We start from the raw sequence: 13,934 nt of genomic DNA on the forward strand, positions 1-13,934 counted from the left end.
GATATGATATGCTGGGTCACCGTCACCGTACGTACATGTATAAAGCCTGTATGTTTACAACCGTTGGGAGAGCCTTTGAACTATTTCTCGATCGCCGATTGGTTCCGTAGGAAAGCCTACAGAGAAAATAAAGAAAAAGTTGAACCGCTGATACGAAATGGCCAAGACGTTAGTGCGAGTAGGCCCGGTGGTCTAATTGTTGTGCCATTAGAAGGCGCACTATGCACCATCCACTATCGCTCACTAGCATCTTGGGCCAAGACTAGGGTACCGGTAGTTTCATCATCAATATCATATCAATATCATATGTCCTCTTTATCAATTCACTTTATCAAGTTTGTAAGTCTACTGATGTTACAGTCGAGTCTTCCTCATTTCCAGATGAGGATGAGAAGGGCCCAGTCTCTCTGAACAATTTTAGAAAACCCATTATTGATTCAATCTCTGGTCTGGTTGAAACATTGACACAAGGTAGTTTCCAACAAAACCAATGACTCAAATGCAGCACATGCATCCAACTACATGCCATTCTTTGCAAAAATTCAAAACACAGTCCTACCTTCAGATTAGAAGCATGTTTGTCTGCATCATTTTCGGCAACACAAGCCTGCAATGGAGACAAAAAGACTACATCACAAATGTGTTATGGTTATATTTTCCCATTCAACTATAATAAATAGTAGAATATTTCCAAATGTGTCCTGGATACTGACATTTGGAGAGTATGTGCATGACTGTAGAACATACAAGATGGAATGTAATTTGAACGATGAGCTCTAAATGCAAAACGAGATTACAACAAACACCAGTGCACAATGAACACAGAATTATAGGCATGGTGAGAAAACGTAGAAGCGTATTCTGTGCATTGTATGCACCGAGCAAAATGAAATGCTCATTTACTGATTATGTGTATCGGTTATGGGCGTATCAGCTTCATTTATGCATCAGTTTCTAAAGCAAAAGCACATATGCAAATAGATGAACAAAACCTGTACAAAGTTTTGAGTTTTCCATAGGTTTGTTTATGTACACAAACATGAAGCAACAGGCTTACTTTGTACATTGTGTACAACGAGTTAGCTCTTGAGTAATTTAATACATCAATGTTTGTTCCACAAAGGTTTAAATCTTCGTTAATCCAAACAGAATACACAAGGCATACTGATGTATCAGCTGGAATATTGTCTTATTTTAACTATACAGGGTGAGTAAAAAAAACGAAACCCATATGTCGTCACCATTGTTTTAGTGAAGTTCTGCAGGTAGCACTTTCAAAATCTAGGATATGAAAGCCAAATTCATCAGCTTTCTTTTAGTACAAGAATCATTCAAATCACTCATGTACTTTTCAAGTTACGGAATTTTAAACGCAACCACCGTTCTGTCCACAGATCACAAGAAGTAAGAAGCAAAAACGAAAACAAATCACATAGGGATGTAGGTGAATTGTTTTCATTTTGCTGAATAACACATTTTTTTGTGAGCCGTGGACAGAACTTTAAAGAGGTGATGGTGTTTTTTGTACAAAAGTGATTTAAATGATTCTTGTACTAAAAGAAAGCTTATGAATTGGGCTTTCATATCCTAGATTAAAAGAAAGCTTATAAATTGGGCTTTCATATCCCAGATTAAAGTGCTACATGTAGAACTTCACTAAAACAATAGTCCCAATATTTGGGTTTCACTTTTTTTGACTGACCCTGTGCAGGTATGCATCACTATAATACATTATCTAGCCTGGATTTAAGTTTTGTTGGTTCAGCACTCACAAACAGCTTGACACTATTATCAAGTTTCAGAAACAATTTTGTTCCTTTTTTTTAATAACACCTTGCCATTTAAAATGCATATCCAATTCCTGCAAAAATATTAAAATACTGAGAAAAATACCTCCATAATTGCTTTGATGGCAGGATCTGTATAGCTTGTACTCAAATCATGCCTAGAAATAAAAGAAAAAAGTCGAGAGCGAATTACAAGTGCTACATTCCATGTCAAGTTTATCAAACAAAGGAACACAACTGCTACAACATCACTTAGTACTGTTCAATATGCAGTAATCATCATGACATGCACAATAAGCCAGTTCGGTATTTCAGCTGCGCATGCATGCGCACAATGATGTGGGTCACAGGTCAATCGGGTTTTATATCAAAGAATTTATATCATCGAAGGCGCATGAATGCGCTAGAAGACGGTCGCCCGACGCTCATGCATTAATTACATGCAAGAATGGTCATTCGCATAACATCACGTCAGCGATTTTATCCCAAATGACCTTTGACCTGGACTACTTCATTGAGAAACTGAACTTGCTTATTGAATAATAGAGAAGTTTTGCAACTGAGGATACTGTTAGTACACCGAGTACATAATCAGTTTGCGTGGTCTTGTGACGTCATATACGCAAATTGCTATCCGCTAGGTGTATACACCATATGTACACGGCACGGTTATACATCGCCAGCTACGCATCTGTGGAAAATGCATGGTGAATGGTCCAATTCCAGCCTCTTTTCTGATAAATAATTTAAAGCTATAGTCCATCATTTGTAATTTGTGCATTTTGTTCGTTTGAAGCAACAAAAGGGTTCAAAATCTAATGAAGGATACTGAACAACTAACCTGATGAAGTTTCAGCTAAGCTTCAGCTGTACATTCCGAGAAAAACAGCATTCTAATAAGATCTCAATATGAAATCAAAAGTTACTGAATCATGTTTTGAATTGCAGCTATACGCGACGTAGCGCACTGATCCGACGAATTATAACAACCGCGCGCGTGTGTGCGTCATTCCAATACTTGTGCGCGCTGTGCTGAATAACAAAACAAACTACTAATTTAAATTTTCCTACGGTGCTTCTTAAGAATTACCGTTGGAAATGCCTTCTTTCGTTGATTACTTCAAAATGACAGCTTCCCAGAAGGAATAATTTCACAGGGAGTTTAGTTCCCTTACTATCTTTCAACCAAGTTGTTTTTCAACAATAATTACGCCAGTTACTTTTCGGATGGCTGCAAATGATGGACTATAGCTTTAACCATGTATGATTTGAATGAAAGAGGATGAATTACTGAACATAGATGTACCATTTGGGGGCGGATTGCAATAACTGGTCTTAAAGCTGTCAATGCGCACTAGACAGTGTTAAAGCTCTGGATGTCAGTCGGTGTCGTTCAAATGACGTCATGTCCTACAGACCAGCCACGTGCATCGGCATTTTGAGCGTCAACTTGTATAACGCGCATCGGCTGCGTCGTATTTCGAACACATTTCGAGCAACAAGCGCACGTGTTTGGAACATTTTCAACTCTGCGCAAATGCGTGCTTGATTGCGTAAAATACGCAGTTGCAGTTCTCCTACAGAGACAGCCATCATTGAGCGAGCCCTATAAGTAAGACCATTGCAATGACACGGTCTAAATGTTAAGAGAGACTTAAAATAGTTAGCCTGGGTTGGGCTGGCTTAAAACAGTCTATAGTTGGGATTTGTTGAATTATTCTTTCCCACAAAGTTTTTTTCTTCAGTTGATGAGTGTTTAATAATCTTAACATAGCAGAATACTTCTTGGAAGGAGGATTTTCCAGGATAGAAAGCATCTTCTAGAAAAATGTAATGACACTGAGTTGTGTTGCAATTTCAAAAACAATTTTCTCAACATAAAGTCTCGGAATTGACAGATTTGATTTTGCATGATTTGAATCACATAAACCGCAAAAATCGTGCAGTCTCCCTGGTATTTGCCCATAACCATGGAATGTTTGTGAATCGTTACTCTAAGCAGGCTTAGCTTATTGCAATGTGTTATGTTTGGTGTCTTAACCAAGACCGTCTTAGAGCAATAGCCGGCTTAAATCTGACTGGTTTAGCCAGCCGACTAAGACCGCGTTATTGCAATCTGCCCCAGGAGCCAACCTTGCGGTACTACTTCCCTAAGGCTACCAACCAGCTGGCAGTCGACATTGTTGCGCACCCGGTGTCTACTTTTCTTTGACCAATGAAAAAAGCGCATTTGACCTATAAATATGTATGAGGTGTAACAAAAACCAACCTATGTATCATATCATCAACATGCTCTTCAGAATTTACCGAAAAAACAAATTGCTGTCACCGTATTCCTCCTTTTTGATCCAGCCAGCCAATGAGATGACAGCGAGGGCCCGGTCAGGGTAGTGGGTTGCTAGATGCCACGCTCCGTGACCTCCCATTGAGTGACCTGCAAAGATGACACGTTGGGCATCGGCCTTGTTCGGTATCCAAGCGGAGTCTTGGGTCAACTGTATAATGACAGGAGAAAAGCCAGATCCTACAAAGTGAGTCCTATGTATTTTTTCACTTTGTGTGAAGGGAATAAATAAGTCTGTTTAAGACCAGTTTGGGGAGTGGACGCGGAAAATGGACCGAGCCAAACGGCGACCAGGCCCCTGAGCCGGTCTCAAACGGACTTGTTTAATACTAGCCAAGCACATATTTATTTCCATTCATGAATACCTTTTTGGTAAAAAGTCAAAACAAGTCAAACATATCATTTCCAACAATTGTGTTCATAGTTTCACTCCATGTTTTTCGAAACACCTCTAGCTACGCTAAGGTATGTACCTCTCCCAAGTACATGTAGTCATAAACAGCTCCTAGGCCTGTTATGGAGAATGGTGCATGTGGCGCGTACTACGCAATGTGGCGCAGAAAGCGAAGGTGCCGGTGTAGTGTGAATTTAGGGCTCTCGAAATATGGACTCATTGGTAGTATTGCACATGCCCAAGGGAAGATTGTGAACATTCAACCAATAAAAAGGTAAAAGAGACCAGACTTCATAGGAGTCCAGATTCATGTGACACCGGAAAAGTTAAACCAGCTAGCCGGTGTTTTATCAAACATTGAATAAGATACGGCGATACGACAGGCTCTCAACAAATAGGAAAGGGTTACTTGTCCTCGGTATTTATGAACATGTCCTCGGTATTTATGAACATGCATTTAAGGAACATCAACATTTTGGTATTTTCATCAAAGTGACATCTCAGTGATGAAAATATATGGACTTTCTTGTGAGAGGAAAAGTTGACATTTCTATTTGATTCCCAATGTGCAAAGATTGACTGCAAGTGCTTGTATCTTCAAAGTATTTGAAGTTGGGTCGGGTTTAGGATTATGAATCCTTATCCATAAATCTGCATCAGAAGATTTTACTAAGTTCTTTTTTTTTTAAATTCCAACTCCTGATCAGCATTTATATTTCTGAGAGCCATTCTAAATCCTCCCATCCAACATCTGTGGGCAAACACAAATGGCACATTCTTTGTCAGTTACAGGACAGTCATGTAGGCCGGCCCTTTATATACAACAAGAAATACATCAATGAAACTGCACCAATTATAAAACCCGAGGTTGCAACCAGAAAACACCTTTGGACGAGCCTCACCTTTTGCAAGATCTCCAATGCTGTCATCGCTGTTAGAGCTCCTGGTCCCTCCCAGTTGTGAGCACCATGCCTGGTGATGAACAGTCAAAGCATAAATGTTTACATTCCATACCAGTAGCTAGTGTGGACATTCCTTTGTTTTTCATGTAGTTATGAAAAACCTGTCAAAAAACTCATTTTACTCACACTGTGAAAACTCTTTCAACCCAATTTTATTACTAAGATTCCCTAACCCCAAAATGACTCCAAATCTGTTTCCAGAGAGGGGGAAACCTTGTGTGGACCAGGGCAGGGAAACCTGGTTTATGTGGACATCTTTGTTTGGAAGTACACACAGTGAATGCAATACTTGTACAATCAACACACTGTGATCGTTATTAGTAAAGTGGCATCACACTCTAGCACATGTACCGCACGTTTTTAATTTGAGGCATGCAATTATTTGAAAAATGTGTTGGTCGAAGGAGTAACGTGAGTGTGCGGGTGCATACCATGTACACATGATCATGGTGCGACCTCCACAATGGCTTCTAATTTGGAATGTCAGATAAGTCATTTGACACCATGCACTATCAGTGGACTTCCCTTTGTGACTACTTTTGAAAGCTCAGTGGCAGGAACACACCACATGCACACCCACTCTTGTTTTACTATACTCCCAAGGACAATGCTTTGTGTTTCCCTTTGTCCCAGTAATAAAACACTTTCACATAGACTAATACAAGCACACAACCTACTACAGAGGACCGTTGTGAACAAAAGACCCAACACCCGAGGACTGAAAGGATTTGTTTGTTCTCCTTTTGTGTGTCGGTCCTCGGGAGTTATGTAGAACACGTACACCAAGTGTGTATTTGCCTGCAATCGGCGACCCCCTATTGTCCCTCTTTTGTCTGTACATTAACTTTTTAGGAAGACCTCACATATGTTTTGTACACGATCGTGCCAAATTGGGGACCTTCAGGAATTGGGGACCCTATTTTCCTCTATCGTTCATCGTCCCCTATTGAATGCAGAAACAAACTCATACTGGTTTGTGTGTGTATGTCGTGAAGCACGCACAACTTTCCTGTTGTAACCGTTGAGGGGGTACTTTTGCACCGACCCTGGCCAACAAATCTATTTCTTCCAGGACCCTTCCTGATTCTGTGGGCTCCACCCAAAAATTGGGGGTTTCTCTCACTCTTCTAAAAATACAATTTTTTTTCATCGCCCTCCACAATTTTTATCAGACTTCTGAGCTACAGTGCATTGGGATTTTCAAAGTACACTTAATATCATAACCATAGACAAATAATAATTACTGAGAAACTATTCTTCTTAAACCTTCACAAGCATGACAAGAGGACTTCTTTCCTTACCTAGTGGGTGCTAAAACCCATGCTGTTTCCAGTCCAAAGATCCATCTACCATCTTGCATTCTTTTATACCCATCAGCTTGATTTTGAGCACCAACTCCTACAACGTAAAAAAAAAAGACCATTTACAGATCAGCAGCCAAATCCATGCAGTTGTTGGGGTATGGATTTCGATTCAGGGTGGTTAGGGTTAATGGTGCTCAGTCATTAATGAATGCAGGGATGAGAGTATATATTAAGGTATTATAATAGAAAGCTGCTTAGACTACATTTTATGATGCCACATTGACAGAGTTCAAGGTCATAACCTTGATCAAACCCTGCAATTGTTTGTGGATTACTTTTGGTGGCTTATGCACTTATCAGAAGAGCATTTCTAGGATACAAGTTACATTCTACGATACATATATTAGAATCTGAATGGCCTCATGATCTGAGAAAAATATTACCTGTGCCATGAAGACTTATTAACACCTGTACGAAGAAAAAAATATTTAAAAAATGTTAGGTCTTGGTATTTTACACCACAATTATTTGGGCATTTCAATACTCATTCAGTTGATTTTGGTTAAGACCAGAGCTGTAATGCCTCCAACTCATGACTTGACGCGAGTCAACTCAACTTGTAATTTTTAGTGACTCAACTCACCACGAGTCATTAACAGCAATTGACTAAACTTGACTCAAGTCACTCACTGCAAGGAAATGCTTGTCAGCTCTGGATTGTATTAACTACTTGACATACTATGAAATACTTGTCAGACCAAAGCTGAAATATAACTCTGTAAGCGTCAAGCTCGGCAATCTCACAGAGCAAATCGCAGGATTAACTGAAGGAAGTTGACCACAAAGTTGACAAGTGGCCTCACATTGTATTGTGAATCACTCTGACTTTGAAAACAGTCTACATGTATGTGTGATTTTAGCACAGTTTGAACAAAGCATGTCATGAATACAGATCAAAATCTCATATTATTGTCAGCATCTTACCGGGCAAACATTATTAGGGCAATCCTCTAACGGTTGAATGGCAGCAGCAAGCTGGACCTACACATACACATAATATTAAACATAAACAGTCATTAAACATAAAAAGAATGTTAAACATAACAAACAGTTCCATGATATAAGCTAATGATTGCATTATCTGCTCCTATATCAGATTTAAACCAGCCAGCACAATCTGGCAAGCTCACTGTTTGAGTGTTGAAAGTCTGCACTAGTAAGCAGGAGGTGGTGGGTTCAAGTTGCACCCAACCAAACTTGTGATTTTTTTTCTAACAAGCTCCAAACAGCACTCAGTATAAATATACTATTCTGAGCATGCTAGTACACTGTAAATGGATGGAGGCCCCCTTCAATGGTGGAAGTATTGTTCAAGCTATGATACATGTTTAGAAAAACTGCACTATGATGGATTATCTAAAGAATAGCTGTCACAGTGCTCGCGCGCTGAAAGAGGTCTCCGTAAGTATACAGCTCAATGAACATGAATACCGTGCTCGGAATTGTCTGTGCACATTTTCTATAAATTACATCAGTGAAGGATACATGCCAAGCCCAATATTTAAAATCACGAAGGCAGGTTCTTCAAACACTGCAACCTCACCAAATAGCACAAAGTCTATTTGACTGAACAGATGTAGAAACTTCCAGGCTGGCATATTCGTGCTTTTGTAAATTACCATAGTAAGACCATTATCACCAAAAAAAAATAAATTTAAAAAAAATATTGCATTCAAATCAAGCAAATACATGTACACCTCCTTCAACGAGAAACATTTACCCAAATGTCAACATACATGTTACAAAGATGAGGCCCAAAGATAAGGAAGAAGTTCTTGGTCAAAACGCTGAGGTTCAAAAGAACATTTTGTGGGGTGAAGATAAAAAGTAAACAGTGACTTGGATGGTATATACCGTATATGTACAACTCTATCTGCCAATCAATAAACCTACTGAGCCATCGTGATCAAGGAAAGTGAAGAGAAAGGACTCTCCCGCTTTGCGACACCTCAATGTAACAGTCAACTGCTTGGAGCCACTTCCCTGTGAAGTTACCTCCAGAACAAATCTACAAATGTAGAAAATTATAAAAATGACATTAAGCCTAAAAGGGCAGGGGGAGGGGGAGACGAATCATAAAATCTAAAAATAGCATTTCGTACAAAATGATAAATTCTCAGAGAACTGAAAAATGCTTTTTCTATTAAAGTCCATTCGCAGATGGAAGTGCGGAATGTTTATGACCCATAATTTCAAAAGGGTTTGTCTGATTACAGAAGCTGATGTCTTTACTAGAACATCATATTTCACAAAAATCGGAAGTTGCATACCTGAATGGATCTTTCCTGAGTGTGATCTTTCCTTATATATGGGTCTTAAGTTCCAAATAAACAATTGGCATGGGACAGTATGAGGGCAACATAGGACTGGAATTAGGTGGCATGGGGTGGCAATGGGGCAGCGTGGCATGGTATGGGGTTGTATGGTATGATATGGGGTTGTATGGTATGATATGGGGTGGCATTAAAGGTATAGTCAATCAATTGTAATTTCTGCATTTTGTTCGTTTGAAGCAACAAAAGTGCTCAAAATCTAAAGAAGGGTGCTGAACAACTAAACTGATGAAGTTTCAGCTCAGCTTCAGTTGTATATTCTGAGAAAAACAGCATTCTAGGATCTCGATTTCAAATCAAAAGTTGCTGAATCAATTGTTTTAATTGGGCTTGAATTCAGCGTCCGAGACATGTTCTCTCTGAGCTGATTGCAGCTACGCGATGTCGCGCACCAGTCCGACGAATTATAGCAACCGCACGCGCGTGTGCGTAGTGCCAAAGCTTGCGCGCTTCGCCGAATAAAAACTTCCAACGGTGCGTCTTAAGATGCACCGTTGGAAAGGCCTTTTTTCGTTGATTTCTTCAAAATGACAGCTTGCCAGAAAGAATCAATTCACAGGGAGTTTAGTCCCTTTACTATCCTTCAACCAAGTGTGTCTTTCAACAATTATTACGTCAGTTACTTTTTGAATAGCTGCAAATGATGGACTATAGCTTTAAGACAGCATGGAGTGGCACTTGGACGGAATGGGTGGCATGCATTGTGCGGCTAAAGGGGGTATGGTGACCACAAATTCGTAGCCTTGTGGAGACTCACACACAATAGTGAACAAAACATTGTAAAGGTCTCCACGGGGCAATTTCTATAGATGAATAGGTCTCCACAAGGTTTTCACGAAATAGATATATGGGTTTTACTCAAAAACTAGGAATGTCCAAGGTGGGTTGATCTGTCGCAAATGGAAGAGTTTTAGAAAAGGGATATTAATTCCAAATTTCAGCCAAGGAAACTAATTCTGGTTAAAATAAGAGCATTTTGAACTTTCACTTTCAAAATTGAACACTTTACTACACGAGAACAAAGAAATGTCTCCACAAGGATACAAATTTTGGAATGGGTGTGGCATTGTGTGCATGGGGCGGTATCGGGTGGCATGGGCTGGCATGGGATGGAATGGTATTGGGTGGCATGGGACAGCATTTGGGGGCAGCGGTTGGGCATGAGGGGGCATAAGGGGGAATGTGGTGGCATGGTACATGTACATGAACCATGAATGTCATGAAGGTAACAAGCGGTGGCATGGAGGGGCGAGGGGGCATTGGAGCGTCATGAGGATGGCTTGGGATGGCATTAGGGTAGCATGGGATGGCACAGGGTTAACATATTGCAAGTTTGCATCTAACATGTGATTGATTCATGGAATTTCAGGAGGCTCTGTACTCACGATGTCTCACCCGTGCATCCTTGAACATCTCGTTCTTGTGTCTGCCATTTGAAAGTCACAGAAACTGGTAGAGTCTGACCGGGGGCTATATTAGTCTGTAGTCCTGACTCCCTCACCTGCTGAACCACCACGGCAGGGCTGTGCCTCTGGCTCACCAGGCTAACTCTGAGCATGAGAAAAGTAACCAATGAGAATCAAATTTTACAGGCCTGCTCAGCAGAATTTCACCTTTTAATGGGATAAGCAAAATTCCGCCATGGACCAGTCATAAGCAATAAGCCATTTGCAAGTTAAATTTGAATAAAATCTGGAACGCCGACTTAATCTAATGCTTTGCATGTTTTAACTTTGCATTCTCCCGACCAAAGAGACTGTTACTATATCACATGATTCGGGGCAAGCCTTATGCTAGCAACCCCCAGCTCCGGCATGGCCTGGTGTCTTTGTGCCACTCTCTCCCATCATGAACAATGTATTGAAGCTGGGAGTCTCTTACGTAACTATGCAAGAGCTTGCCCAAATCCTGTAATTAGCAACAGTGTCTTTGGTCTGGAGAATTCAAAGTTAAAATGCACAAAGCATTCTGATGAGCAAGTCATGAGTGTACCAGATGTTTTTTTGTAAATTTATATCTCAAAGGGTATAGGTGTATGGCTTATTAACATTGCATGACATTGTGGATGATATCCTATTTTTGCTAAGCAGGTATCTTCTGGGTTTTTTGCAGCTCTTTGATGTTAATCCCAGGACATCCACTGGCCAGCCTGCACTCCTGCACAAAAAAGCCATTGGGTCACAATTCCGGGTCATTCATGACAATGATCCAACATTTCAGCAAGTAAAATTGGCCTGTCCCTTCAGTGCCTTACTAAACGGACAGATAGAAGACCCGGTAGTCCTTTTAACCTAGTGCGAATATAAACAAATTTGACAAAACAATACATTTTACAGCAGAAAGTGGTCCAAAGTTGGAATGGGTTCAAGTACATTTACACCACTTATATTTATTGTTGATGCCACTACATTCACTTTCTACGAAAAGTATGAATGAGGCTTTGTCAAGCAATATCTGTTGACCCATGAGCTCCTTGCGCTACCAAAAGAGGGCGCCCTTTTACCTAACAACGACGTCCCATGGGCGGGACATTTCGCTGGTTGACGCGCACCGTTCCTTGTGTGTGACGCACGTACACCAGGGGATTTGTTCTATTTACACACAGTGGCCGCCCTTCGGGGCAAATAAATTGCAGTCAGGCAAGATGGCGTCGGTCGGTCACCCCCAACTGTACTTCCTTTGCCGGTGATGAGGGGGTGCTTGTGAACAGAGCGGATAGCCCTTTGTAGTTTTGTATTTCTGCTCCCAAATCAACTTACCGGACATTCTTGATCCATTTATCAGACTGCAGGTTGGTGACCGGTATAGCCAAGATGTTGCCAAATATGTGTCCTTCAACAAGGTCAGGTAACATGGTTGGCTGGTGAACTTCAAAGCTGTCTGAACCTGGAATACGGATAGTGAAGCAAAACATGGACATGATGGAATGGAAAAAACATTCAAATCTTGATCAGCAATTTTGTCAAGTCCGTAGCAGTGCAGCCCATCAGGGACACAGCGCAAAGTTGTCAGGTCAGCAGTAGCACTGAGAAATGTGTTTGGCATAGTTCAGTTGAACAGGTTGTCACCTGACGTGAAACTAGACTTGCGGTGTGACTTGTATGTGTTTGATTTGTTATCATTTGCGGAGACTTGTGATAACCAGCGATTGAGTTTTGATGACTTACATTGTACATTGTATGATAAGTTGTGATTGGCTTGACTGTAACACAAAGTACCGATATAAATTAGTAAATAACAATTTAAGAAAAATCTAATTAACAAGTTATGATGGATGAGTCCGTGTCAAGAGGCACTATATAATAATAATTTGGTTTTTTTTTCATTCATTTGTTTTTTATTCCAACTTGGAACACACCCCTTAACCCCAAGGAGGGTTACTTCAACATTTTAAACCTGAATATTTAAATATAATGGAGTCTTATATAGCGCACGTATCTGCCAACAATTAGGTACTCAAGGCGCTAATACATATGAATTTATTTTAAAGACCCATTTTATGTAGCACCTTATTATGTGCTACGGCGCATTAAGCAACACTGCTAGAAACACCGGGGCAAACCCCTTCTCTTAGCGACAAGCGTTACTTGGTTCTTTTACGTGCATTACACAACTGTCATAATTAATTTCTTTAAAACTTTTACACAATAGGCTGTCTAAATATATTTTAATGGCTGCTGTGAGGTAACAGCACACATGGCAGTCTTACAAACATGTACTTTTATAAAACTGCATGATGGTGCAAACTTACCGGCTGATTTAAAACTGCATTTTACAACCTTGAAAACACAAAGCACACATAAGAACACAAATTTACAAACTGAAATCTCCTGAGACATTAAAAAAAAAACACAAACTGAATGTCATTTACAGCAAATTGACAGGTCTAGGACGTCGGGTAAAAAAAGTAAGTAGCTTGAGGAACACATCATGCATGCATTAAATTATTCAACTCACATTTTTGCCATAAATTTGGTGATTATTGTGCAAGCAATTTTGACAGACCAACAAAAATAACATTGAGTGGCGATTCAATAAATAAACAAAAACTTTGCCTGCCTACCTGCGTTTGTTTTGCTCTTAATCTGATGTAAACAGTGTGAATCCCAGCTGATAGCGAAACACTAAACCTACAAAGAAACACATTAGAATATTTAAAAATGGAACAGACATGTGGCCCTATGGATGTTCTGTGCAAAAAAATAATGTTAAGAGAAGATAATCAAGTAGACTGTTTAAAAGAACTTAGACCAAAACCTTTAGAAAATGAGTATTCTAATTATAAAATACGTAATGGCATGTACTTTATGATATGTGCACTGTGGCATATGAAGACACATCCATTATACTGAGCTGGCCATTAATTAGAGGCTGTAGACAAAAGAGAACATTAAGTGCAACTTTCCTCATCAACATAGATGCACAAATTAGAAATTACTTTCTTTTAGTTCTGGTAGATTTTTACAATACATGTACTTATCTCTTATACAAGCTTAATTTGTCCATTACCATGACAGTTTGGGTGTAAAACAGTACAATTAAAGTAAAAATGTAGATCTCCCTAGATATCTGAATTTTGTAACAATTAAATGGTCACATTAAACAAAACACATATTGGATGAAAACTACTCACCAGTACTGCTCCCGTCTATAGACATCAGCAGCTATGAACATGTCAGCAACAAAGATTGTGTGTACACCTGTATGAAAGGCAATCGAGAGCAGAATTCAAAAACAAGTCTATTTAGGC

At 39.8% G+C, this 13,934-nt stretch overlaps 2 protein-coding genes across 2 annotated transcripts in view; both read right to left on the bottom strand.

The window, feature by feature from the left end:
- The window catches only part of LOC119736275 (uncharacterized secreted protein ARB_06907-like), a 70,691-nt gene extending 59,808 nt beyond the window's left edge, over positions 1 to 10,883 (bottom strand). The window contains exons 1-9 of the mRNA XM_038210323.1: positions 10,570 to 10,883; positions 8,745 to 8,859; positions 7,776 to 7,832; positions 7,235 to 7,259; positions 6,789 to 6,885; positions 5,428 to 5,497; positions 4,095 to 4,282; positions 1,894 to 1,945; positions 560 to 607 (exon numbers count right to left, since the gene is read on the bottom strand). Coding sequence (XP_038066251.1) covers positions 560 to 607; positions 1,894 to 1,945; positions 4,095 to 4,282; positions 5,428 to 5,497; positions 6,789 to 6,885; positions 7,235 to 7,259; positions 7,776 to 7,832; positions 8,745 to 8,859; positions 10,570 to 10,742 — 825 coding nt within the window. The 5' untranslated portion in view covers positions 10,743 to 10,883. The remainder of the gene's footprint in view (positions 1 to 559; positions 608 to 1,893; positions 1,946 to 4,094; positions 4,283 to 5,427; positions 5,498 to 6,788; positions 6,886 to 7,234; positions 7,260 to 7,775; positions 7,833 to 8,744; positions 8,860 to 10,569) is intronic.
- Positions 10,884 to 11,939: 1,056 nt separating this feature from the next.
- The window catches only part of LOC119736285, a 32,518-nt gene continuing 30,523 nt past the window's right edge, over positions 11,940 to 13,934 (bottom strand). The window contains exons 8-11 of the mRNA XM_038210334.1: positions 13,818 to 13,884; positions 13,248 to 13,314; positions 12,936 to 12,963; positions 11,940 to 12,070 (exon numbers count right to left, since the gene is read on the bottom strand). Of these exons, the coding sequence (XP_038066262.1) occupies positions 11,940 to 12,070; positions 12,936 to 12,963; positions 13,248 to 13,314; positions 13,818 to 13,884 (293 nt within the window). The remainder of the gene's footprint in view (positions 12,071 to 12,935; positions 12,964 to 13,247; positions 13,315 to 13,817; positions 13,885 to 13,934) is intronic.

Source organism: Patiria miniata, unplaced genomic scaffold (assembly GCF_015706575.1).
Source record: "Patiria miniata isolate m_02_andy unplaced genomic scaffold, ASM1570657v1 HiC_scaffold_10, whole genome shotgun sequence".
In the NCBI taxonomy this organism is placed as follows: Eukaryota; Metazoa; Echinodermata; class Asteroidea; order Valvatida; family Asterinidae; genus Patiria; species Patiria miniata.